This window comes from Sceloporus occidentalis, unplaced genomic scaffold, assembly GCF_023333645.1.
Source record: "Sceloporus occidentalis isolate IW3139 unplaced genomic scaffold, rSceOcc1.0.p SCAF_9, whole genome shotgun sequence".
Taxonomy (NCBI): Eukaryota; Metazoa; Chordata; class Lepidosauria; order Squamata; family Phrynosomatidae; genus Sceloporus; species Sceloporus occidentalis.
Genome location: NW_028316989.1, coordinates 31617887 through 31641396, shown reverse-complemented (window position 1 = coordinate 31641396; position 23510 = coordinate 31617887). Strand labels below are relative to the sequence as shown.

General features: G+C 43.2%; 3 protein-coding genes across 5 annotated transcripts in view; 2 read left to right on the top strand and 1 right to left on the bottom strand.

Annotated features, from left to right (window-relative positions):
* The window catches only part of SCAPER (S-phase cyclin A associated protein in the ER), a 134443-nt gene extending 128064 nt beyond the window's left edge, over positions 1 to 6379 (bottom strand). For 2 of the 3 annotated variants that reach the window (XM_089538500.1, XM_089538502.1), the window contains exon 1: positions 6233 to 6379. In XM_089538500.1, coding sequence (XP_089394626.1) covers positions 6233 to 6288 — 56 coding nt within the window. In that variant the 5' untranslated portion in view covers positions 6289 to 6379. Of the gene's footprint in view, positions 1 to 2253; positions 2314 to 6232 lie in introns of all 3 variants that reach the window. The other variant, XM_089538504.1, reaches the window with a different exon arrangement.
* A 2369-nt stretch (positions 6380 to 8748) lies between these two features.
* On the top strand, positions 8749 to 15246 carry RCN2 (reticulocalbin 2). The gene is made up of 7 exons (XM_089538495.1): positions 8749 to 9046; positions 10613 to 10718; positions 11372 to 11568; positions 11985 to 12098; positions 13228 to 13324; positions 13978 to 14120; positions 14507 to 15246. Exons 1-7 carry the CDS (start codon positions 8891 to 8893, stop codon positions 14657 to 14659), a joined length of 966 nt encoding a protein of 321 aa, XP_089394621.1. The 5' UTR covers positions 8749 to 8890; the 3' UTR covers positions 14660 to 15246.
* Positions 15247 to 18530: 3284 nt separating this feature from the next.
* The window catches only part of PSTPIP1 (proline-serine-threonine phosphatase interacting protein 1), a 29740-nt gene continuing 24760 nt past the window's right edge, over positions 18531 to 23510 (top strand). Inside the window, exon 1 of the mRNA XM_089538492.1 lies at positions 18531 to 18703. Coding sequence (XP_089394618.1) covers positions 18671 to 18703 — 33 coding nt within the window. The 5' untranslated portion in view covers positions 18531 to 18670. The remainder of the gene's footprint in view (positions 18704 to 23510) is intronic.

Here is a 23510-nt window from a genome sequence, read left to right as displayed (position 1 = left end):
ACACATGCATCATTTAAACAGCATATCTCCAAAGTGACCCGAAGCAGCTTTATTTTGGCCTGTCTGTACGGACTCTTTAGTTACCTTTACCCATTCATATTTTAACACTTTGAATCTATTCAGCTGCTCTATTTGTTTTTATTGTCACATCTGTGATTCTGCTCCTGCTCTTGGTTTTTCTATTTGTACACAACTCTGAGAGCACTGGCAGTTGGCCTACATACATACATACATACGTACTAAATAAATAAATTATCAGAAATCATGGGAATTGTTGTCCAGCAACAAAGCCACAAGATCTTCAGCATTATTCCAAGTTGCCATTGCTCTCCTTTAGTTTGATCACTCTAATCTTATTATTTCAACATTCTACCTCCCATGGCATTAGGCTCAAGCCATCTTGTGTCCGATACGCAGAATTATCACGTTCTCCCTTCTAATGTTGATTCCAGATTCTGTAATGTAGTCATGCAACAAAGGAATAATGTAATGTTGAAGCTGAAATTATGTTTTCACCAGATTATACTTTTGTAGAAAAATGCATACAAACATGTCCACATGATTTCATGTGGTCTAATAATGGTGCCAAAACACTAGGCTTTCTGCCTGGGACTCCAAGGACTAGGGTTGTGTACATACATACTACATTGATTGTACTGTAATTAGATGCCTTTTTTTGACTACCACTATTTTATTTCGATACCACAACACATTAAGACTACTTTGAGATAGGAAAGAGGTAGCCCACAATTGGACTGCAACTCCCATCAGTCCTAGCCAACAGCTCTGATTGCAGGGACTCAAAGGAATCACCGGAATGGCAATTCCACAACATCTAGAGAGCCATAAATTCAGCATTTGATTTAGTCTCTTCTTTTCTTGATGTCAAAACATGCACAAATGACAAGTCTGTTCAATTTACTACTGCTATTTACTGCAAAGCATTAAATCCTAGTTCACGGCAGCAGTAAATGTCTTAGCATTTCTCCGCTGTCCTTCATCCATTCATGTTGGATGGGACTCTACACAACAGTGTGGGTAAAAGATTGTTAAAACCTAAATACAGTCTTCCCTTCGTTCTCGCAGTCTTTGGACTTGTGTCCCTCGCAAGTTTAATGTGACAAATAAGTATCATGTTTTAATTCTTAACAGAAAAAATGAATGGGGTGCGCCCCTGCATGCTCCTGCCTATACTCAAGCCAGCGGAGCTTGAATATAAGCGAAACTCCATTTTCATGAGGAGGTCCGGAATGGATCCCTGCAAAAAAGGAGAGGCAACTGTATAATGCAACGAAAAAGTGACATCGGACAACGATAATAAAGGTGGCAAACAAAAACATTCAAGCAAATTGGAGTATAATATAAAACACCTGGATGACTAAAGACAGTTTAGCCAGATGCCGAAAGGATAAGGCAAACCTCTCTAAGGAAGGCATTCCAACAGCTCAAGGGACTATCACCTATAAGGCCCTGCATTCTTTGGCTGGCTCAAGGATAAAAGAAAATAAACACATTTGGGTTTTCCACCTTCACTGAATGAGTGCACATACCTGCCCGATTCACCACGTGCATCAGACAAAAACAGGTTTTTACCTATGAAGGCACATGCCATAGAGCAGATCCAAACATGAGGCAGAAGCAGCCCACTGGGAAAGGATACAGTCAAGGATGGCCAGATTCATTACACACAGAATGCAGCCAGCACAGCTTCCTCTTCACTATTATTTCCCTCTGGTGGCAAGGGATTAGCAGGTAAGGTGGCCCTGTGTCTTAGAGCAGCATACTGGAAAACCAGTTGCTCTGAGAGAACCACCAGCATACAGGCTCTATCCCAGTCAACAAGCTTCAGGATGGTACCAGGCTCCCAGAATGGTCAGAACTTTACTTAGGCCACTCTTAAGAAGATCCAGACATACATCCCAGGATAGACGTCCCAGACACCAGGTAAGAAAAAGAAGAATGAAAAGGTAGCCATGCAGATGCACCACACAGTGCAAGGGACTGCAAAAGGTGATGGGATACGGGGGGCAGGGAGACAGCACCTCTGGCCACTTCCAAAACCATGCAGGGAGCAAGGGCAAAAGCTGAAAGGGTGGGCGGCAGAGGAGGCTGGCCAAGGGGTACGAGGGACGGTGGCGTGCAGCAAAACATCTAATTCTGGCCCCCAGTCATGCCACGATAAACTAAGACACACTCGAAGATGCCACAGAACTCTCGTCTGCAGGAGAAACAGGAAGAAAGTGCTATCCGTACCATGAAAGGCAAAGCTAGGTCCGTTAGTGGACTTTTTAGTCCTGATAAACTGTGCAGCCACTTTAGGGGGGGAAAGAAAAGACATTAGTTATAGAATGAAGATTTAGCAGGTACACACACATCCGTCAGGGAAGTACTGCTGGTTGCACTAAGAGTGGGGAAGGTAACAATATCTCGGTATAATGACAACTAAAGGAAAGTAGGAGCATGTTGCTTGAGGAAGGGAGATAATCCACCACTAACCCAGTCATCCGAACTTCAATATCTGCCCCATCCCTACTCCATCATGACCCTTCTTTCCATCACACAAGAATGGAGAACTTCTTGTGGCCCAGTAAGTTCTCAGAACCCTGTTCCAAGAGTGAAAAGGGTCAAAGGGAAAAGAGGTAAGGCCAAAAATACCAGCACACTTTGGCTTAACCCTTGTACTGCAAATAACTAAGCTTTTAATAGTTCTCTATGGGTTTTTTGGGCTATGTGGCTAGGGTTGCCATAATGGAGGACCTCCAAACCGGGACAAATGTAGGACCAGGTTTGAAAATGTAGGACTTTTTTTTTTTTAAACTTCCTGGCTAGGAAATTAAAAAAAAAGTCCTACATTTTCAAACCCTGTCCTCCTCCTCCCGGCTTCGGAGAACGCCTAGGCTCTCTCCCAAGCCGGGAGGAGGAACGGGGGCCTCTTGGAATCGCGGCGATCGCCGCGGTTCCAGTGGCCTCTTCCTCCTCCCGGCTTCGGAGGACGCCTAGGCCGGCTCCCAGGCCGGGAAGGGCGCGGGGGCCACTTGGAATCACGGCAATCGCCGCGGTGCCAGGCTTCCTCCTCCTCCTCCCGGCCTGGGAGAGAGCCTAGGCCGGCTCCCAGGCCAGGAAGGGTGCGGGGAAGCTTGGCATCGTGCCGATCGCCGCGGTGCCAGGCTTCCTCCTCCTCCTCCCGGCCTGGGAGGGAGCCTAGGCCGGCTCCCAGGTCGGGAAAGAGGCGGAGGCCGCCCCTCATCGCAGCGATCGCCGCGAGGGGAAGTGGCCTCCTCCTCCTCCCGGCCTGGGAAGAAGCCTCGGCCGGCTCCCAGGCCGGGAAGGAGGCGGGGGCCGCTCCTCACCGCGGCAATCGCCGCGATGAGAGCAGTCTCCGCTTCCTCCCCGGCTTAGGAGGAAGCCTGGGCCTGGCTCCCAGGCCGGGAAGGAGGCAGGGGCCACCCCTCATCGCGGCGATCGCCGCGGTGGGAAGCGGCCTCCTCCTCCTCCTTGGCCTCGCGGAGGCCTTGAGGACCCCGCGGCCGGAGCTCCGACCGCGGAGCCGGCTCAAAGGCCTTGCTGGGGCCCGGGAGGGAGCGTCTCCGCGGCTGGAGCTCCAACCGCGGAGAGCCTTCCCAGGCCTCAGCAAGGCCTTGGAGCCACCGCGGGGCCTGAGGTGGCCGCGGTGGGCGGGGCCGTCCCGGTTTGGGCGCCAAACCGGACCGGGACCGGGTTGGCACCACCCAAACCGGGATTGTCCCACCCCCCAGCGGGATATGGCAACCCTATATGTGGCTACATTCTGGAAGAGTTCATTCCTGACGTTTTGCCTGCAACTGTGGCTGGCATCTTCAGAGGTTGGTGGCATGGAAGTGTGTGCAGAATGTATACCTCTAGGACCCTTAGTTTGGGAGGAAGTGGTTTTTCACAGGCTAATGGTGGAGTTTGTTTGTTGTACTGTGTTGCACGACACAGCCTGGAGTTGTGTTGTGTGGAGGATATGTTTTGTCTATTGAACTGGTAATCCATTGCCTGCAGGAAAACCTCTTGAGCCTGGGTGAGGTTCATTTGCTTGCCTTGGGTCTTGATTTGGTGTTTTTCAGGACTGATAGCGAAACCTTGTTTGCTTTCAGCAAATCAAAAACACTGAGAGAGTGTGACGTGCCAAAGGACATCTAGTGGGCTTCTATGGCCGAGCTGGGAATTGGACCCTGGTCTCCAGTCACAATCCAGTGCTCAAACCACTATGCTGCATTGGCTCTCAACTAAGCTTTAGGAAAGCCTTTTCCTAAAGTTTCGTTTAGTATTCAGCCTTTTTAGAATGAGGGGAAACCCACACAAAAGCTGAGAAAGCAGCAGTGATGGTGCTATTGTGGGATGCAGCCATTTTGCGATACACAAGAGATTCCTCATCCCTATCCTGGCACCAGTCAAGCCGACTTTGCGGGTACCTGCTGCCCTCTGGAAAACCTCGGTCCCAAACTTTACACATGGATTTCAGACTATTTTAATGTTCACTTGGGAATTTTATTCTGTATCACATTTTACAGTTTGATACAATCATATATTTAACCATAGTTTTCTGTGGTTTTTTTGGGCCAAGTGGCCATGTTCTAGAAGAGTTTATTCCTGATGTTTCGCCAGCATCTGTGGCTGGGATCTTCTTCTCACAGATGCTGGCGAAACATCAGGAACAAACTATTCTAGAACATGGCTTCATAGACTGAAACACCCACAAAAAACTATGGACGCCAGCCGTAAAAGCCTTCGACTTCACATACATCTTATACCGTAAGCCCTCTTGGGTCCCACACTAGGAGAAAGGTGGGATGTTAAATTAAACAATGAAAATAAAATAAAGTACAGTAATCAGCCTTCGTAAACTGTATTTTCCCCAACTACATTTGGGTATGATGAAAATGAAATATGGAGGCAACGCTCTTCCTCCTGCTGTGGATATTGCTCCGCAGCCTCATAACTGTCATGTGCAACAACACAGTCTTTCCCAACATGCCACCCGTCTCTATATGTCTTGGGTTTCAAATCTCACCCATTCCAGACACCATTGCTTTAACTGTCACGGTTCGGTTCTATGGAATCCTGGGACCTGTAGTTTTGTGAGGCACTCAGCCTCCCCTGTCAGAGGGCTCTGGTGCCACAATCGTACTCCCAGAGCTCCACAGCATTTGAACTATGGAAGTTAAGGGGGTGTCAAAGGCTGCAGCCGCACTGCAAATATCTATCTATCTATCCATCCATCCATCCATCCATCCATCCATCCATCTATCTGTCTAACTATATAATTTGACACCATTTTAACTGCCAAGGCCAGGAGATATGCAATCCTGGGATCTCTAGTTCTGTGAGACATTCAGCCTCCCCTGTCAGAGAGCTCTGGCGCCACAAGGAACTACAATTCCCAGAGTCCCACAGCATCTGAGCCATGGAAGTTAAGGTGGTGTCAAAGGCTGCAGCCACACTGCTATATATAATTTGATATATATATATATACACACACACACACACACACACACATATATATACTTTGACACCGCTTTAACTGCCATGGCCAGGAACTATGGAATCCTGGGACCTGTAGTTCTGTGAGCGATTTAGCCTTCTTTGTTAGAGAGAGAGAGAGAGAGCGCTCTGGCGCCACAAGGAACTACAATTCCCAGAGTCCCACAGCATCTGAGCCATGGAAGTTAAGGAGGTGTCAAAGGCTGCAGCCACACTGCTATATATAATTTGAGGTTTTACATATATACACATATATAATTTGACAGTGCTTTAACTGCCATGGCTCAGGGCTATGGAATCCTGGGACCTATGTGCAGCCTTTGACACCACCTTAACGTCCTGGGCTCAGATGCTATGGAACTCTGGGAATATACAATTTGAAGACAGATATATATATACATACATACATACATGTATATGTATATATATATATATATATATATTGAGAGAGAGTGTGTGTGACACTGCTTTAACTGCCATGGCCGGGGACTATGGAACCCTGGGAGCTGTAGTTCTGTGAGGCACCTAGCCTTCGCTGTCAGAGACCGCGGGTGCCCTCTAAAAAACTACAACTCCCAGGGGCGCTGGCATTGACAGCGGGGCCAAAGTGGGCGCAGAGGCGGCTGCCCGGGTGGTCGGAGGGCCGGTTGCCCAGGAGAAGGGAGGAGGAGGAGGAGGAGGAGGCGCCGCCATCTTGCCTCCAACTCCTCTCCCAAAGAAGACTCACCCTCGCCTTCGCCCAGCGCTGTTCCGCCGCCGTGCGTCTCGCCGCTGTGACGTCATCTCGCCCCGCCGGTGGCCGGTGCGGCGGCAGCAGCAGCAGCAACAGCGGCGAAGGCGCTCTTTTGGAGCCACTGTCCCAGCCTGCGCCGGGGCTACTGAGCATGCGCGGATCACTTCCGCGCATGCTCAGTAGCCGCGAACGAAGCCGACGGTTCTTGGGGTGTTTTTTGCCCTCACTTGCGTTTTGCGCATGCTCAGTCAATGAATGGGAACTCAACTGAGTTTGCGCATGCTCAGTCGTTGTCTCTGAAGTCGCTAGCCCTTCTCCTCGCTTGCTGGCAAACCCGGGATTCTTTCAAAGATAGGGATGCTTTCCTCCAGATGATGCTGAACTACAACTCCCATCTGCCTCCTGCTCCCTTGGGGACGATGGGAACACAGAGGAGGGCGAGCTACACAAAGAAAGGATGGCATTTATAAAGGAGTGCATCATCCACACTGTAGAAATAATGCAGATTGAGGCCTCTTTGAGTGCTGCAGCTCCATCCTATGGAATCCTGGGATTTGTAGTTTTGCAAGGTCTTTAAGGGTGTGCAGCTAAAGTAATAAAATAATGCAGTTTGACACGGCTTTAAAGTGCTGCCACTCCATTTTATGAAATCCTGGGATCTGTAGTCTCACAAGGTCTATATGGATGTAGCTACACTGTAGAAATGATATTTAAAGTGCTGTACCTGAATCCCATGGAACCCTGGGATTTGTAGCTTCACAAAGTCTTCAGGTTGCTCTGGCAAAGAGCGCTGGTTCCCCACAAAACTACAAATCCCAGGATTCCAAGCTGGGAATCAAATCCTGGCCTGCAGAGTTGTACTTGTGGCCCACCATTCATGATGCCACACTTTAAAGCACAGCGGAAACAAAACACCCTCGGCCCAAAACACAATGTAGCGTGAAAGTCTGAAAACATTAAATGCAAATTAAAAGATTACAAATCCTACAATACTGGTGATTAATTCTAATCGTTCTAATATCTGGCCTGTTTTGGAATAATCACAAATCAATACCTGCTAAGAATGGCTCTGAAGAGGAAAGAGAGCTATGGTTTTGTTGCTAAGCTGCTGTAGTTCAGTCAACATTAACAAAGCCTAGAAGGCCCTGGTCTTAGCAGCTCCTAGGATGCCTCCGCACTGCAGAAATAATCCAGATTGACACCACTTTTTAGCTAGGGGATTCTGGGACTTGTAGTTTTGTGAGACATTTAGGCTTTTCTGTCGGAGGGCTCTGGTGCCACAATCCCCAGGACTCCATAGCACTGAGCCATGGGCCATTAAAGCGAAGGCACACAACAACCACAGCGGCCAAATATAATCCCAGTCTTTATTTTGTATGCTTTATTACCAATTTAATGGAAGGCACACAACAACAACAACAAACTTCCGATTTGTCTTATTACCAATTTAATAGTGTGTTGAACACGCACAAGAAAAACAACGAAAGTGACCAAAACAACTAAGTGACCGGATATAATCTCAGTTTTATTTTGTATATTTTATTACCAATTTAATGGAAGGCACACAACAACAACAACAACAACAACAACAACAATGTGACAAAATATAATCTCCAGTTTATTTTGTATGTCTTATTACCAATTTAATAGTGTGTTGAACGCACACAACGGCAACAACAACAAAAGTGACCAAACAACAAAGTGACCAGATATAATCTCAGTTTTATTTTGTATATTTTATTCCCAATTTATTGTGTGAAGGCACACAACAAAGTGACATATAATCTCAGTCTTGTTGTGTATATTTTTATTTATTTATTTATATTTATATATGCTTTTTATTTTGTGTCTACTTTATTACCAATTTAAGTGTCCCATTTACATTATGTTTTAATTATGTTGTCTGCAAAAGCTGGGTCGGCTAATGTGGGGTTATTTATTTACTTAATAATAAAAAAAGGTATTGTTTATTTACTAATAAATAATAAACTTATTGGTCATAATAATAATAATAATAATACTTATTCATGTATTTATTTAAGAATAAATAAATGTTATTGTTTATTTACTAATAAATAATAAACTTATTGGTCATAATTATTATTATTATTATTATTCGTGTATTTAAGAATAAATAAACATTATTGTTTATTTACTAATAAATAATAAACTTATTGGTCATAATAATAATAATAATACTTATTCGTGTATTTAAGAATAAATAAACATTATTGTTTATTTACTAATAAATAATAAACTTATTGGTCATAATAATAATAATAATGCTTATTCATGTATTTATTTAAAAATGAATAAACATTATTGTTTATTTTTCTAATAAATAATAAACCTGTTGGCCATCATCATAATACTTTATTTATTTATTTAAGAATAAATAAACGTTATTGTTTATTTACTAATATACAATAAACTTGTTGTTGGTCAAATAGTAATAATGAGGAGGAGGAGGAGGAGGAGGATGGCAATGGCGGAGGGAGCGGCCTTGTCGCGAGGGAGGAGCCACTGAGGCGACTCTAAGGCGAAGGCGAGGCGCTGGAGGCGGACTAGGCCTGACTGCGCCGCCGCGACAAGGGCCTCCTCGCTCGGCGCCAGGGCCTACTCGAGGCCGGGGCTTCTCCCTCGCGGAAAACCATGAGGCCTCCGCCTCCTCCTCCGCTGCTCCTGGGCCTGGGGTTACTGCTACGCGGCCTCTGGGCCTCGGGGAGCGGGCTGGGCGACAGGGAGCATTATGGCAGCGACGGACGGCACCTGCCCGACTACGACCGAGAGGCGCTGCTGGGAGGCCAGGTAGGGAAGGAGGAGGCCACGCCATGGACGCCCCTCGCCTCGCCTCGCCTCCCTCTTGGCCTTGCAAGGCATTCCAGAGTTAGGGCCACTCTGTCATGGGGTTCTCTCCTTGGCAAGATTTGTTCAGAGGGGGTTTGCCATTGGCATCCTTTGAGGCTGAGAGAGTGTGACTTCTATGGCAGAGCTAGGACTTGAACCCAGGTCTCCAGAGCTGTAGTCCAAGACTCAAACCAGTAGGCCATGCTGCCTCTCCCTAGATAGATAGATACGTATATGTATATGTGTGTGTGTATATATATATATATACACACACACACACATATCTGTCTATATCTATCTATAGATATAGATAGGTATATACATATATGTGTATATATATATATATATACACACACACATCTATCTCTATAGATATAGATAGATATATACATATATGTGTATATATATATATATATATACACACACACACATCTATCTATAGATATAGATAGATATACACATATATGTGTATATATATATATACACACACACATCTATCTGTATCTATCTATCTATCTACAGATAGATAGATGTGTGTGTATATATATATATATATATATACACACCTATCTATATCTATCTATAGATATATATACATATATAGATAGATAGATATAGATACACACACACACATATATATATATATATATAGAGAGAGAGAGATACACACATATATACTCAGACACCATGTATGTTTGTGTGTGTGCGTTTATATACATACAGGTATGTGTGTATGTATGCATATATCTATATATATGTTTATAGATAGATGCTTATATGTATATACACTATATACAGTAGGTATATACTCTGTGTATATGTATATGTGTGTGTGTGTATATATACATACGTTGAAGTGTGCCTTCAAGTTGTTTCCACCTTATGGTGACCCTAAGACGCAGCTCTCATTGGGGTTTTCTTGGCAAGATTTGTTCAGAGGGGCTTTGCCATTGCCTTCTACTGAGGCTGAGAGAGTGTGACTTGCGCACAGTCACCCAAGCTGAGCGAGGGTTTGAACCCTGGTCTCCAGAGTCCCAGTCCCAACACTCAAAACACTACGCTTTTCGTACAAAGAGGTTTTTGTACAAAAGGGCGTGGGAATTTTCATGCACAAAGTGGATGTCCTCACCGCAGAGGAGGGCGGCACCGCAAAATGGAGGACGTTCATGCAAAAATGGAGTGGTTTGAGTGCTGGACTATGACTCTGTAGACCAGGGTTCAAATCCCAGCTCGGCCATGAAACCCACTGGGAGACCTTGAGCAAGTGAGATACTCTCAGACTCAGGGGAAGGCAGTTGCAAACCCCCTCTGAACAAACCTTGGCAAACAAACCCTATAGTAAGTTCGCCTTAGGGCCTCCATAAATTGGAAATGACTTGAAGGCACACACACAGCTAGTCATGACAGAGTAGAAGATAATAAGTCTAGCAGCAACATAGGTTTTACTTGCCAAAAATAATTGTGACGTCAAGCTGAAAACGATAAACCACCCACGGGTTTTTCACGGGTTTCTCTTTCTCTGCAAAGGAAGAAGCGGAAGAGTTTGCGAAACTGAGTCCGGAGGAGCGCCAGAAAAGACTGAAAAGCATTATCAAGAATATTGACACAAATGGTGACGGCTTCCTCACAGAAGGTATGTGCGATGTTCACGCTGCGAAAAGAGAAATGAAGAAATGCAGTGGACTGAGTTGCGTACACACATGCACATCCATGTATTAAAGTAGGAATTGATGTAGAGGTTCAGTAAGGATTGCAGCAGTGTCTACGGACCAAAACACACTGTGGAAATAATCCAGTTTGAAACTGCTTTAACTGCCCTGGCTCAGTACAGTGGTACCTCGGGTTACGAAATTAATTCGTTCCGCGGCGCCGTTCGTAACCCGATACATTTCGCAACCCGAAAAGGCTTTCCGTTAGCGCTGGAAAGCCGCTAGCCGCGCTTCGCATTTAAATTTCGCGCCGAAATGAATTTCGTAACCCGAAAAATCTTTCGTTACCCGGAACAGTTTTTTCCAATCTAACTTTTTCGTACCCCGGAAATTTCGTAACGCGATCAATTCGTATCCCGGGGTACCACTGTACTAGGAAATCCTGCAAAGTGTAGTTTATTGTGGCCCAAGAGCTCTCTAACAGAGAAGGCTCCATGTCTCACAAAACTACAGTTCCCAGAATTTACTCTGCTGTGTTTTGGACCTAAGACAACCTAGAAGATGCTGGCTTTCTCTTAGTATTTACTGAGGAAAGAATCAATTTACGAGCTAATTATTTTATGGGGTATTTCCACAGCCGAACTAAGTTCCTGGATCCAGCAGTCTTTCAGGCATTACGTTGTAGAAGATTCTAAGCAACAGTTTGGTGAATATGACAAAGATGACGATGGCTATGTCTCCTGGGAAGAATATAATATTCAGATGTATGATCGTGTCTTAGACTTTGATGAAGATACAACTTTGGAAGATGCTGAAGAAGAATCTTTTCGGCAGGTAGGAGGTCAAAATATAGTCAGGAGCATTGGGAACCTTTCTCATTGCCTTGCCTTTGTTAGTGGAAAATGAAGTAAATGAATTATGGGCAAACATGTCAGATGTGAAGCCCAAAATAAGAGACCGTTCCAGTTTAACATGGCACTTATTAACATTCATATCATTTGGTTCCCCCCCCCCTTCTTTCTTTGTTTTGATGCTGGAAGAAAATAACACAGTTACTCCTTTGAAAACTACTGCAATATTCTAGACTCTTCTCAGTAAATGAGACTCATCTTGTAATAAGCACCTTTTCATTTTAAAACGTTCAAGCAAAGACAGAATGTATTCATATAACATGAAACGATTGGTTATTGCATGTCCCCCCCCCCCTTGAAATTGAGATAACTGTTTTTTTCTCCAACATGTTTTATAAGCTCCATCTGAAGGACAAGAAGAGGTTTGAGAAAGCTAATAGGGATGGCATTGATGGCTTGAATCTGGATGAATTCATTGCATTTGAACATCCCGAAGAAGCAGAATACATGAAGGCAAGTTCTGTGAGAAAACTATTTACTCTGAACATCATTTTAATAACTGAAATCCTTTCGGAAACATTTCTGAACATCAATGCAGGGCTTCTTTTGGATCAATTTATTGATTTTTCTAGGCGTAAAAACCATGTCTCCCTTGTTGCTAGAGATGGGCTTTGTTATATGACTGTGCATTTAAAGTTTATGGAAAATTCAAGTGCTAAGTTGGTATGCTTTGCTGTTGTGTGGGCGCCACAATTCAAAAAAGGACATTGAGAAACTGGAGCATATCCAAAGGAGGGTGGCTAAAATGGTGAAGGGTCTGGAAACCTTGCCCTATGAGGTACACCTTAGGGAGCTGGGGATGTTTAGCGTGGAGAAAAGAAGGTTAAGAGGTGATATGATAGCTCTGTTTAAATATTTGAAGGGATGTCATATTGAGGAGGGAGCAAGCTTGTTTTCTGCTGCTCCAGAGACTAGGACCCGGAGAAATGGATGCAAGCTGCAGGAAAAGAGATTCCACCTCAACATTAGGAGGAACTTCCTGACAGTAAGGGCTGTTCAACAGTGGAACACATTTCCTAGGAGTGTAGTGGAGTCTCCCTCCTTGGAGGTCTTCAGACAGAGGCTGGATGGCCATCTGTCGGGGATGCTTTGATTTGGATTTCCTGCATGGCAGGGGGTTGGACTGGATGGCCCTAGTGGTCTCTTCCAACTCTATGATTCTATGATTCAAATTATTTCTGATTTATGTTCATCCAAAGGGGTTTGCTTGGTACACAGTAACAAGGAGTCATGCAACCTCCAGATATTAAATCTGTAACCTCCAGCATTTTTCATCCCAGCTTTTCCCCAAAATTGGAATTCAAGACAGCTTCCCGGTTTATCTATAGGGCTTCTTCTCACCCTCAGTCCAAATTAAGTTCCCCATAGACATGTACAGGAAGCTAAATCCAATGTTAATCCTAGCTGAAATAGACCTGTTGAAATGAATAGAACATGTTAATCACACCTCATGTCCCATGGATGTCAGTGAATCTGCTATAAGTAGGACTAATAGTGGTTTTATCCCAGAGTCCCTCACATACTGCACAGTATCAGCTAGTGGGCCAGCGTTACCAGATGGATTTTTTATTTCTCCTGCTAGGATTTTGTCATTCAAGAGGCGCTGGAAGAACATGATAAAAATGGCGATGAATTTGTGAGCCTTGAAGAATTCCTTGGGGACTACAGAAGAGATCCAAGTAAGCGGATGTTGGGTACAGCTAGAAATGCCACCTGTTCTTTGCATTGTGTTTTCAAAAGACGCATACATACTATCAGTGGCATAAAATAATCTACATTTGGGGTTTGGTTCCCTGTGCATATTTGAACTTACCGTATATACTCAACTATAAGTTGACCTCATATATAAGTCGAGGGCAAGGTTTAGGTAAAAAATTATGGATTTTGCTATGACCCATGGATAAGTCGAGGATAAAACTTAGGGACATATAGTAAAGGATCTGAAGGATGAAACAAAGGGAAAGGGTGCCAAAGAACTTACAAAATTCCAGCAGACATAACTCTTTGTGCTTCCTCTTAAGGTGGGATGGATGAGAGAGTAGAGGGGTCAGTGCTTCCAGGACAGATTATGCTCTTGCTTTTCACCAGGGGATTGCTCCTTCTTTTAAATAAGAGTTAAGATACAGTACTTACATTGACCCATGGATAAGTCAACTCAGGTGTTTTGGGTCAATTTTTGGACCTAAATTTCTAGACACATATATGAGTATATACAGTAGGTATTTTCTCTGAAAAACTGTTTTAATAGCTTTCTTTAAAGTCATGTCCCTGGAAGATTACAATGTGCAGAATAAATAAACAGAAGAACTAACTATGTAACTTTTGCTTTTAGCTGCCCATGAAGACCCAGAATGGATACGTGTTGAGAAGGATCGATTTTCAAACGATTACGACAAGGACCAGGATGGGAAACTCGACCCTAAAGAGCTGCTAAGCTGGGTTGTGCCCAACAATGAAGGCATTGCTCAGGAGGAGGTAAGCTTGCTGAGGAACGTTGCCTGCATTGACACTGCTGGATATGTTTTAAATCCCCCTTGGAATCCTTTGAACTGAAACACATTAAACTGTGACTGTTAAATATGACAATTCATTATAGATTTCAGCCCCACAGTTCAGTTGGCTTTTCCCATTGTGATAACCTTGATTTTAAGTAGTGAGGCATGAGCAACTTTATCCACATGTTTCAAAAATCAGTTCTAACCTCTGGTAAAGGAGGATAGGATTACAGCATGAAACATGCTTAGCCACACTGAAGTCTGTGTTCATGTGTAAGAATGGTAAGGAAGATGAGTTCGTAAAGTGCCAGAGCATTTGCAGGTTAGATGGCATTTTACATTAATGCTTTTTACTTTATTTTGCAGGCCTCCCACCTCATTGAAGAAATGGACCAAGACGGGGACAGTAAGCTAACAGAGGCAGAAATTCTTGAGAACCAGGATCTGTTTCTCAATAGTGAAGCTACCGATTATGGCAGGCAGCTCCATGATGAAAATTTCTACCATGAAGAACTTTAATTTCCAAGAGACTCCCCTCTGCCTCTTCCTTGTTGCCATGGGTTGGATTTTTAATAGTGTTCAACTTTGAAAGCAACAACGCAGATTGTGTCTGGATGTAATATACTGGTTTCTGCAGCTTTTTTTGTTTGTTTTTGCATTACTGAATTTCTTTGTACATTCTCTTGGATGTGTCAGCCTTTATTATTTTGGTACCACAAAGCTTATCTCTTTAAAAGTGGAAACTGATGTTTGTATTTTAATACTGTTTTTTTTTTTAACACATACTTGAAAACGACTGTGTGATAAGAGAGACATTTGCCACTAGTTAGTGCTAGATTCTGAGACGAGGAGAAAGTGTTTGCTTAGCTTTATGTTCATAATAATCCTTCTGTATGAATATTCAGGAGGATTAAGGCCTTCCTTACTTGTAAGGTTTCTGTGTATATGAACTTCCGTTGAGAGTGTTTATATGATCTGGAAATTGTATTTTTGCATCCTGATAGCAGTTATTTTTACTGTATTAATACAGCTTAGTAAGTGTATTTTATGTAAGTAAGAACACTACTGACTTCAAAAACACTCAGATTAAAACATTAGAAATTGTCTTTTTTTCTTCCCTGTGTCATTTTTGGTATGAATCTCTCAAAATACATTAATGTTCTTACTGGAAGCTTTCGTATCTTACGTAAAATGAATACAGCACAGAAAACGATACAAATGCAGTTTGGAAAAACAAACCAAAACAACAGCAGCAGAATATACAATAAAATCTCATGCATGTGTGTGTGTGAGAGAGAAAGATTTTATGGTATATTCTGCTGCTATTGGTTTTTGTTTGCTTTTCCAAACTGTATTTGCAATGTAAAATTACTTTTAAAAGCTAAAAGCAGGCAATGGAGGGGACCAGGTGTATTTTGGGAAGTTGTTCCACACCAAGAATGTGGTGAAGGTTGTTGAGAGTTGAGAAGGCCCTCTCCTAATAATACAATAATACATACAGAGGTCAATGGGCCAATGCTCTTACTTAAGGCATCTTCCTCTGTTTTTGTGGGGATGCAATGCTGAGGGACAGTAATAGCAACTTATTCCACATTTTTGCAGAAAAATAGCCAAATATAGTGAGTCCCTGTACTGGGACCTAGTAGATGGAGTGATCGCAACAGCATTTACATTTCTACACTGCTTCATAGTGAACTCAGCACTCTCTAAGTGGTTTATTATCTTTTAGCCAATTGCTCCCAACAAACTGGGTACTCATTTTACCGACCTACGAAAGGATTGGAAGGCTGAGTCAACCTGGGAGCCCTCTGGAATCGAACTCACAACCTTGTGGCTGCAGCTCCAACGGCCATGGAAGTCATTTCAGGTGGCAATTGGGGAACAGGAGGACGAAGCTGCTATTGCTGTGTTGTATTGATGATACCTTGCTCGCTTTTATCTCCCCTGCAAAAGTCTGGAGGTCATGCTGCCTCTAACCTGGAGGAGGAAACTGATGAAAAAGTTGAGCAGCAAGCCAGCATTTTGAGACTTGGACTAGGACTCTGGAGACCAGGCTTTGAATCCCTGCTCAGCCATGGAAAACCATTGGGTACGCTTGAAGCAAGTCACACTCTCTCAGCCTCAGAGGATGGCCCTGGCAAACCCCCTCTGAAGAAACCTGCCAAGAAAACCCCACGATAGTTTCATCTTAGGGTCGCCGTATGTCAGACACAACTGGAAGGTGCACAACAGCAACAAATTTAAACTTAACCTACCGTAATTGTGTAGGGTGGTGTTGGACTTCTGTTTGGGGATTTTTTTCAGGTGTGTGTGTGTGTGAGCGTTTGCTGGTCAAGATGAGTGAAGGATTCTGGGACCTACAAGGCACACAACAACAACAACAAGCTCCTATGGGTCTGCTTGGACCTCCCCTTGTTGAGGCATGGCGCTCAGCAGATGCAGGTAAGGCACATCTTGCCTACACAGAAGAGTAAGTGATGAAAGCAGCAGGACAATTAAGGATAGGAATGAATGCTTAACAAATCCTGCTTGCTCCATTTGCTTACAGCTGTAATGTAATGATGGAGGAAACAGCCCAGTTCCTTATTTTGGGGGCTGGGGAGTAGTTAAAGCTGCAGGCTTGCCTTCCAGACTGAGCTGAATAGGCTCATTGATTTCCTAGGAAGGTCTGCGGAGGAAGAGGATTTGCATGACTGAATACTCTGAATACTCACTCTTTCTCTTCTAAAGATCCTCCATGCTTCCACTTGCAGGTGCAGATTACAAATCTTCTAAGTCTAGCACAGGGGAGAACATGTTTGCTATCCCACTTGGATTGTGGCCACGCTACAGAATTAATGCACCACATGAAGTGCTATGGCTCAATGGCTCCATCCACACTGCAGAAATAATCCCAGTTTGGCCCCAGTTTAACTGCCATACCTCAATAGCTGCATCTGCACTGTGGAAAAAATCCAGTTTGACTCTACTTTAACTGCCATGGCTCAATGCTCTGGAAAGCTCAGAACTGGACTTTTGTGAGATATTTTGCCTCTATCAGAGAGCTCTGGTGCCATAACAAACTACAGTTCTCAGAATCCCGTAGCATTGAGCCATGACAGTTAAAGTGATGCCAAACAGGATTATTTCTGCAGTGTGGATGCAGCCAAGAATGTAGAAGTCTGGAATTTGTAGTTTTGTGACATATCTAGCCATCTCAATCTCATCTTTCTCACTAGAGTTCAAAAGTAACTTATTTAGAAATACTAAATTATTTGTTATTCCTTGGGCTTCGGCGCAACTAAATTTGCACCAAAAAAAAGTTTGCACTTTTGTAATTCCTTTGAGCTTTTATGCACCTATGTAACATGACATATAACTACTTTTGCAGCAATATGACTGTAGCTCTCCTTAGTTTAATTTGATAGTAAAAACGTGTTTGGGGTCTCACTAATCAGGTCTTTTATACCAAAGGCGAGTGGCTCAGAACACTGTGATGTTTTCTAATAAGTAACTAAACAACCTCTGGTGAGAAAGATGAGATTGAGATGGCTAAATATGTCACACACACAAAAAGTGTGGCTTTTCCGTGGAAATAGCAGGGCAAATAATACTGTTTATTATCTGTGAGTGCAAATGATCTAGTGTTCAGGACGTAAAGTCTTCTGGGTCCCGTGTCCAAGTGGCATCTGCCTCTCTGAATTTTAAACCTTCTGGCCTAATGAGTTGCAGAGGAGCACTTACTCCATTAGTATTCTGGTAGCATGGCATGGCCACTTCCCCCTTCATTTATATTCATGGTTGCCTTGAATGGAGGGCGCTTGCACCATGCATCTGAAAGCTATACAGTGGTTTGAAGAGCTAAGCCTGCAGAAAGCACCATCTCTATGCATTTCCTTCGTTTTGATGAGCGTTGTAAAATTCTTCCGTTATTGCAACAATTGCTGAGCCTGCATTACCACAACTCTGCTTCCTGTGTATATGATTTGGGCCCAGCGACATAAGAGACAACCGAAGCACACATGCACAAAATGTGCTCTGGTATCTCAAGATGTGCCACATGGATGCTGCGCAGCATGAAGCTGAGTTTGGGTCTCTTTCCACCATTTGTAGCTGCATCGGCTTATCAAACAAATCCTTTCTGAAGTGTAACTAATCTTGTCGTTATTAAACACCGCCAACAACAAAAAATAAAATGAAGGGTCTCCTTTGCATACTGAAGAGGGTGGCAAACTTTTCTGCTTCCTCATTGCAAATATTCATCATGCAATGGGGCTGAGTTGACACCAAGAGTGTTGGGGAAGGGATGGGTGGAGCGAAGAGGCGAGAAAGAGGAAAGGAGGCCTGTGAGGTTTGGGGTGTCGTTTTGCTTTCAGCGCAACAAGGCACCACACACCAAGCTTCCTCAAACCCAGTGCTGTTTTGCAAGTTGTCAGGAGAGGGTTCCTTTTGGCTTCAGAGCTGACTGCATCTGCTGCAAACAAGGTCCTGGTTATTCCAACCTACTGTGCCGGTTTTGGCTGAACGTGGTACCATTCCCTGGTGCTGAACATGGCACACCTGCAGTTTAAAGATGCCTTCTGGGTAAGTGCCCATTTCTTCTCTTTGTTGTGATAAGAAGCAACACCAAGAGTGAATTCAGGATTTCTAGTAACTGGCTGGTACCTGTATGTAGAGAGCACCTTTGAGACTAACTGAAAGAAAGAAGTTGGCAGCAGGAGCTTTTGTAGGCTTAGGTCTACTTTCTCAGATGCATTTATGTAATGTAATGTCCAAATGTTTGTAGAGAGATCTTGTCACCCCTTTGAGACTGACTGAAAGAAAGAAGTTGGCAGCAGGAGCTTTCATAGACTTCAGTCTACTTCCTCAGATGCATTTATGTAATGTAATATAATGTAATGCCCAAATGTATGAAGAGAGATCTTGTTGCCTCTTGGAGACCAATTGAAAGAAAGACGTTGGCAGCATGAGTTTTTGTAGACTAAAGTCTACTTCCTCGGATGCATTTATGTAATGTAATATAATGTCCAAATGTATGTGGAGCGATCTTGTAGACCCTTTAAGACTAACCGAAAGAAAGAAGTTGGCAGCAGGAGCTTTCCTAGACTTAAGTGTACTTCCTCAGATGCATTTAGTGGAGTGGAAACCAGGGACAGACATATATATGCCACTGGTATGTAGGAATGTCAATTCAAATTCAACATCCCTTGTGTATGGAAATGAAGTAGCAAGTCCAGCTGAATGTTTGGTACCTGTTGCATTTCTCCTCACTGTCTGGTACCCGTCAGTTACAGTTCTTGTACCTGTTACAATTCTTTGCACACCTTTGGTCTAGTAGATTCGAATTGCAGACATGGCCACACATCATCTGCAAGTTTCTTTATCCATCTGAACATTGAGTACATCTGAATCTTTGTAGTCTAAACTGGCAAGGGGAGGCATTCCAGATGAAATAAGCAAGATCACCATTGCTAAAGGAAACATTTACTTAAATTCAGAGATATAGCTGTGAGTTTGTAGAATCAGTCTGTAGAGAGATCTTGTAGCACCTTTGAAACTAACGGAAAGAAAGAAGTTGGCAGCATGAGCTTTTGCAGACTGAAGTCTACTTCCAAATGCATCTGAGGAAGTAGACATTAGTTTGGGAAAGCTCATGCTGCCAACTTCTTTCTTTAAATGTCCTATTGTTTTCTTTAAAACAATGAATGAATATAAGTACAATAGACCCTTGGTGCCCACTGGGGTTTGGATACCAAAATCTATGGATGCTCAAGTCTCATTGTATACAATGGCGTTGTGAAATAGTGTCCCGCCGCCTTATATCAAATAGTAGAATCAAAGTTTGCTTTTTGAAATGTATATAGTTTAAAAGTATTTCTGAGCCTTGGATGCTTGAATTCTTCAATTAAAAAATCCATGGATAGAGAGGGCTGACTGTAACTTTAATATTATTTTAATGCAAATTTATATTTTTGAGTCAAAGCTGTCATTCTCCAAAGCTCTGGAAGAACACTGATTTATTTTATTTGCTTATTTGTATTTCTAACCCACTTTTTATGGGGCGGTCATCATTATTAGTATTATTAACAACTTTATTTATATCCCCCCCGCCTTTGTAAAGGCAGTTTACAAATTTAAAATGGTGAGATTAATAGGGTTAAATGCATACTGAACATCAGCATTAAAACAGAATTAAACTAGCCACAAAATTAAAACAAAAAAGCATGCTTAAAATGGGTTTAAAAGTTAAAATGGGATGGCTGGATAAAAAAAATCCATGGATACAGAAGGCCAGCTGCATTTCTGGGAAGCATGAAAGTCTGCTGTTGTGAAGGAAATGGTTCCCTTTCTAGCAGTTCCTTCTCAGCCATGGATTATGCATTGACATTCTGCTGTCAAAAGTGGATCCTCTCTCTTGCCTTCATGATCAGTAACTTCTGTTGTCTGGATTTTGAGCTCCAGAATGTCATCCCTGGTTCTTCACTTGATGGTCAGGAAGGGCATTGGAGGACAACATCTCTGTCCCCAGAGGTGCCCTGCTGGAAGCATGGGTTTTCTTGGGAACTTTGCCCAGGTAGGAGGCACAGAAGATGGTGAAAGTGTGTGGCCAAGCCTTGCTGGTTTTCTTTTTTAGGGCCATTCCTTTCATTTGTGAGTCACAGATTTTGGGGGTCATGAAAAGACAGCAAAAGCTTAGTTTTCTAGACTGGTCCAAAGAAACATGCATTTTTGCAATATAACTCCTTGGGTTTTGCCTGTCTCTGTGTCTACTCATTCTATTCTTTGGATGGGCTGTTTGTTGTAATATCTTTGGATTGGCATTGGGCACCTTCCAGATTTTTATTTTTTTTATTTTATTTGCTTTCTCCTTTTCTCATAAATAAGTATGTATGTATGTTTGTGAATTTAAATTTTGCTAGTTGTTTATGGCACTACTATTGCTATTATGTTCAGTGATATACAGGAATGAGAATGCAGTGGTTTGAGTGTTGGGCAATGACTCTGGAGCCGAGGGTGACCTTGCACACGTCCCACATTTTGCAATCCCTGGTCTTCCATTGTGGTTAGACCATCTGGTCACCTTGCCTGCCCACTTTCCAGAACTTGGAAAAGTTACTTTTTCAGACAGTAGGTCCCAGAATCCTTCACTCGTCATGGCCAACCTTGCACAATTGCTGTAGGTTAAGTTTATATTTGTTGTTGTTGTTGCTGTGCACCTTCAAGTTGTTTCCGACTTATGGTGAAAGGCGAAGCTATCATGGGGTTTTCTTGGCAGGTTTCTTCAGAGGGGTTTGCCATTGCCATCCTCTGAGGCTGAGAGAGTGTGACTTGCCCATGGCCACCCAGTGGGTTTCTTTGGCCACTCTGGGATTCGAATCCTGGGATGCCGCTGAACTAAATCAAACGTCTGATTCAGAATAATGCTGCTGCATGTGTTCCTGCCTCTTCCAAAACACAACAGTGATATTTCCCAGGGAAAATCTGACAGGTTGTTGAGTTCTGATGTGAAACAGATGAATCAGTCAGGCTCCGAAGGGATGGGTGGAATGATGTGGTTTAAGACCAAATCGACATTTTCGCAGCAGTCTCACACTCCTGTCCTTGGGACTTTTTCTCTTGAGCAAAGACGTCTCTTCATTCTAGGAATGGCAAATGCATTAGTAAGTTTGCTTTTGGCTCTTTTTAAATTTCTGATTCCTAGAATGGTTTGATTTCTAATCTCTTTCCTATCAGAGGTTCAATAATTGTTATTGACTCTTTTGCCAGGGGAAAACATGGCATGTTTCTTAGATGATCAACAGAGAAAAGAACTTCAGGTGCCTTTGTTTTGGGTGTGTGTCTCCAAAGAGATCCTAAAGTGACGTTTCAGTCCTTTGCATCCTTGATTTAGAAGTAAGGGCCAAGACACACTGCAGAATAATAATCCAATTTGACACTGCTTTAACTGCCCTGGTTCAGGGTTAGGGAATCCTGAGAATTGTAGTTTATTGTGGCACCAGAGAAGACTAAAGTGTCTCACAAAACTACATTTCTCAGAATTCCCTATTGAGCCAGGGCAGTTAAAGTGGTCTCAAACTGGATTATTTCTGCAGTGTGTTTTGGACCTTTGCCTCCAAAGAGATCATAGCCTGCTGTTTTTGATGTAACATTGCTTGCTGGGATTTAATGTTCTCCGACGCTGAGCATATAAATATTTTAAAAGCACAAGGCAACTTCTGAATGAGATGAGACTTATCTCTTACTGTGTTGAACAATAAGTTTGTTAACTAAGTTCACAATTAAGCTGTGTGTTGTGTGCCCTTCATGGGAACTCGAAACATTTGTCTAGATGTCTGGAAATGTGGTAGCATAGAAGGAAGTGTGTGCCAAGCTCAAACCAAAGAGACATGGGTTCAAGTCCACCTTTAGACATGTGCATGCCCTCCAACTCTCCAAATGAACCAAATGCAGATTCTGAGGAAGTAGACTGAAGTCTACGAAAGCTCATGCTGCCAACTTCTTTATTTCAGTCAGTCTCAAAGGTGCCGGACCCCTTTTCCAGCTGCTTTTAAAATGTCCTGGTTTCCCTCTTTTCATCCCACTTTCCCTAGTTCTTTGCTAGTAAAGCAGCAGCTTGCAGCCATTTACAAGCCTAAGTGATTTGTTGCTGCAACTTGCAAAAATTAGGGGCTCTATGTATTTTACTTAGTCAACTTCCTCCTTCTCTTTCTCAGCAGTTGAGGATCCAGGGCTCACCCTCCACTCTTCTCTGCATCCATATTCTGACCAGAAACAAGATAGATTAAAAAATGTTCCTCAACCCTTCTCCCTAATTCCTTAATAATGTAGCCCTATGATTAGGCAATGACAATGACCATTTTTATTTATGGTCAATAGGCCCATTGAAGCATACAATAACTTAAAACATATAAATAGAAAGATTACATAGGACATAAAACAGGGACGTAGCCAGGGGGGGGGTACTTGGGGTCTAGACCCCCCCCTTCCATTAGATAAAACGAATGGTGTGTGCTGCTGTGCCGCCGCACCCAAGTCCCATTATAATGGTGGCACTTAGTCTCGACCCCCCCTTTCCCAAAATCCTGGCTGCGTCCATGCATAAAACCAATATAAAATACAATATAAAACCAATATAAAGTAAGGGACCTTCCCTTATGCAGGGGATCTGTTGAAGTGGGGTGAGGCATTCAGAATTCTCTGACCAAGAGCTCACCAAACTACGAATTCCAGGATCCTTAGGATGCAGCCACAGCAGTTCAAGCCGCATCAAATGGTGGAAAGACGGTGGAAAAGATTCCAGATGAGTTGCTGAATGGAAAACTGATAACCATGTAGCACCGTCCCTTTGGAAGCAGACTCAGAATTAACCCAGAATTTGATGGGCTGAATA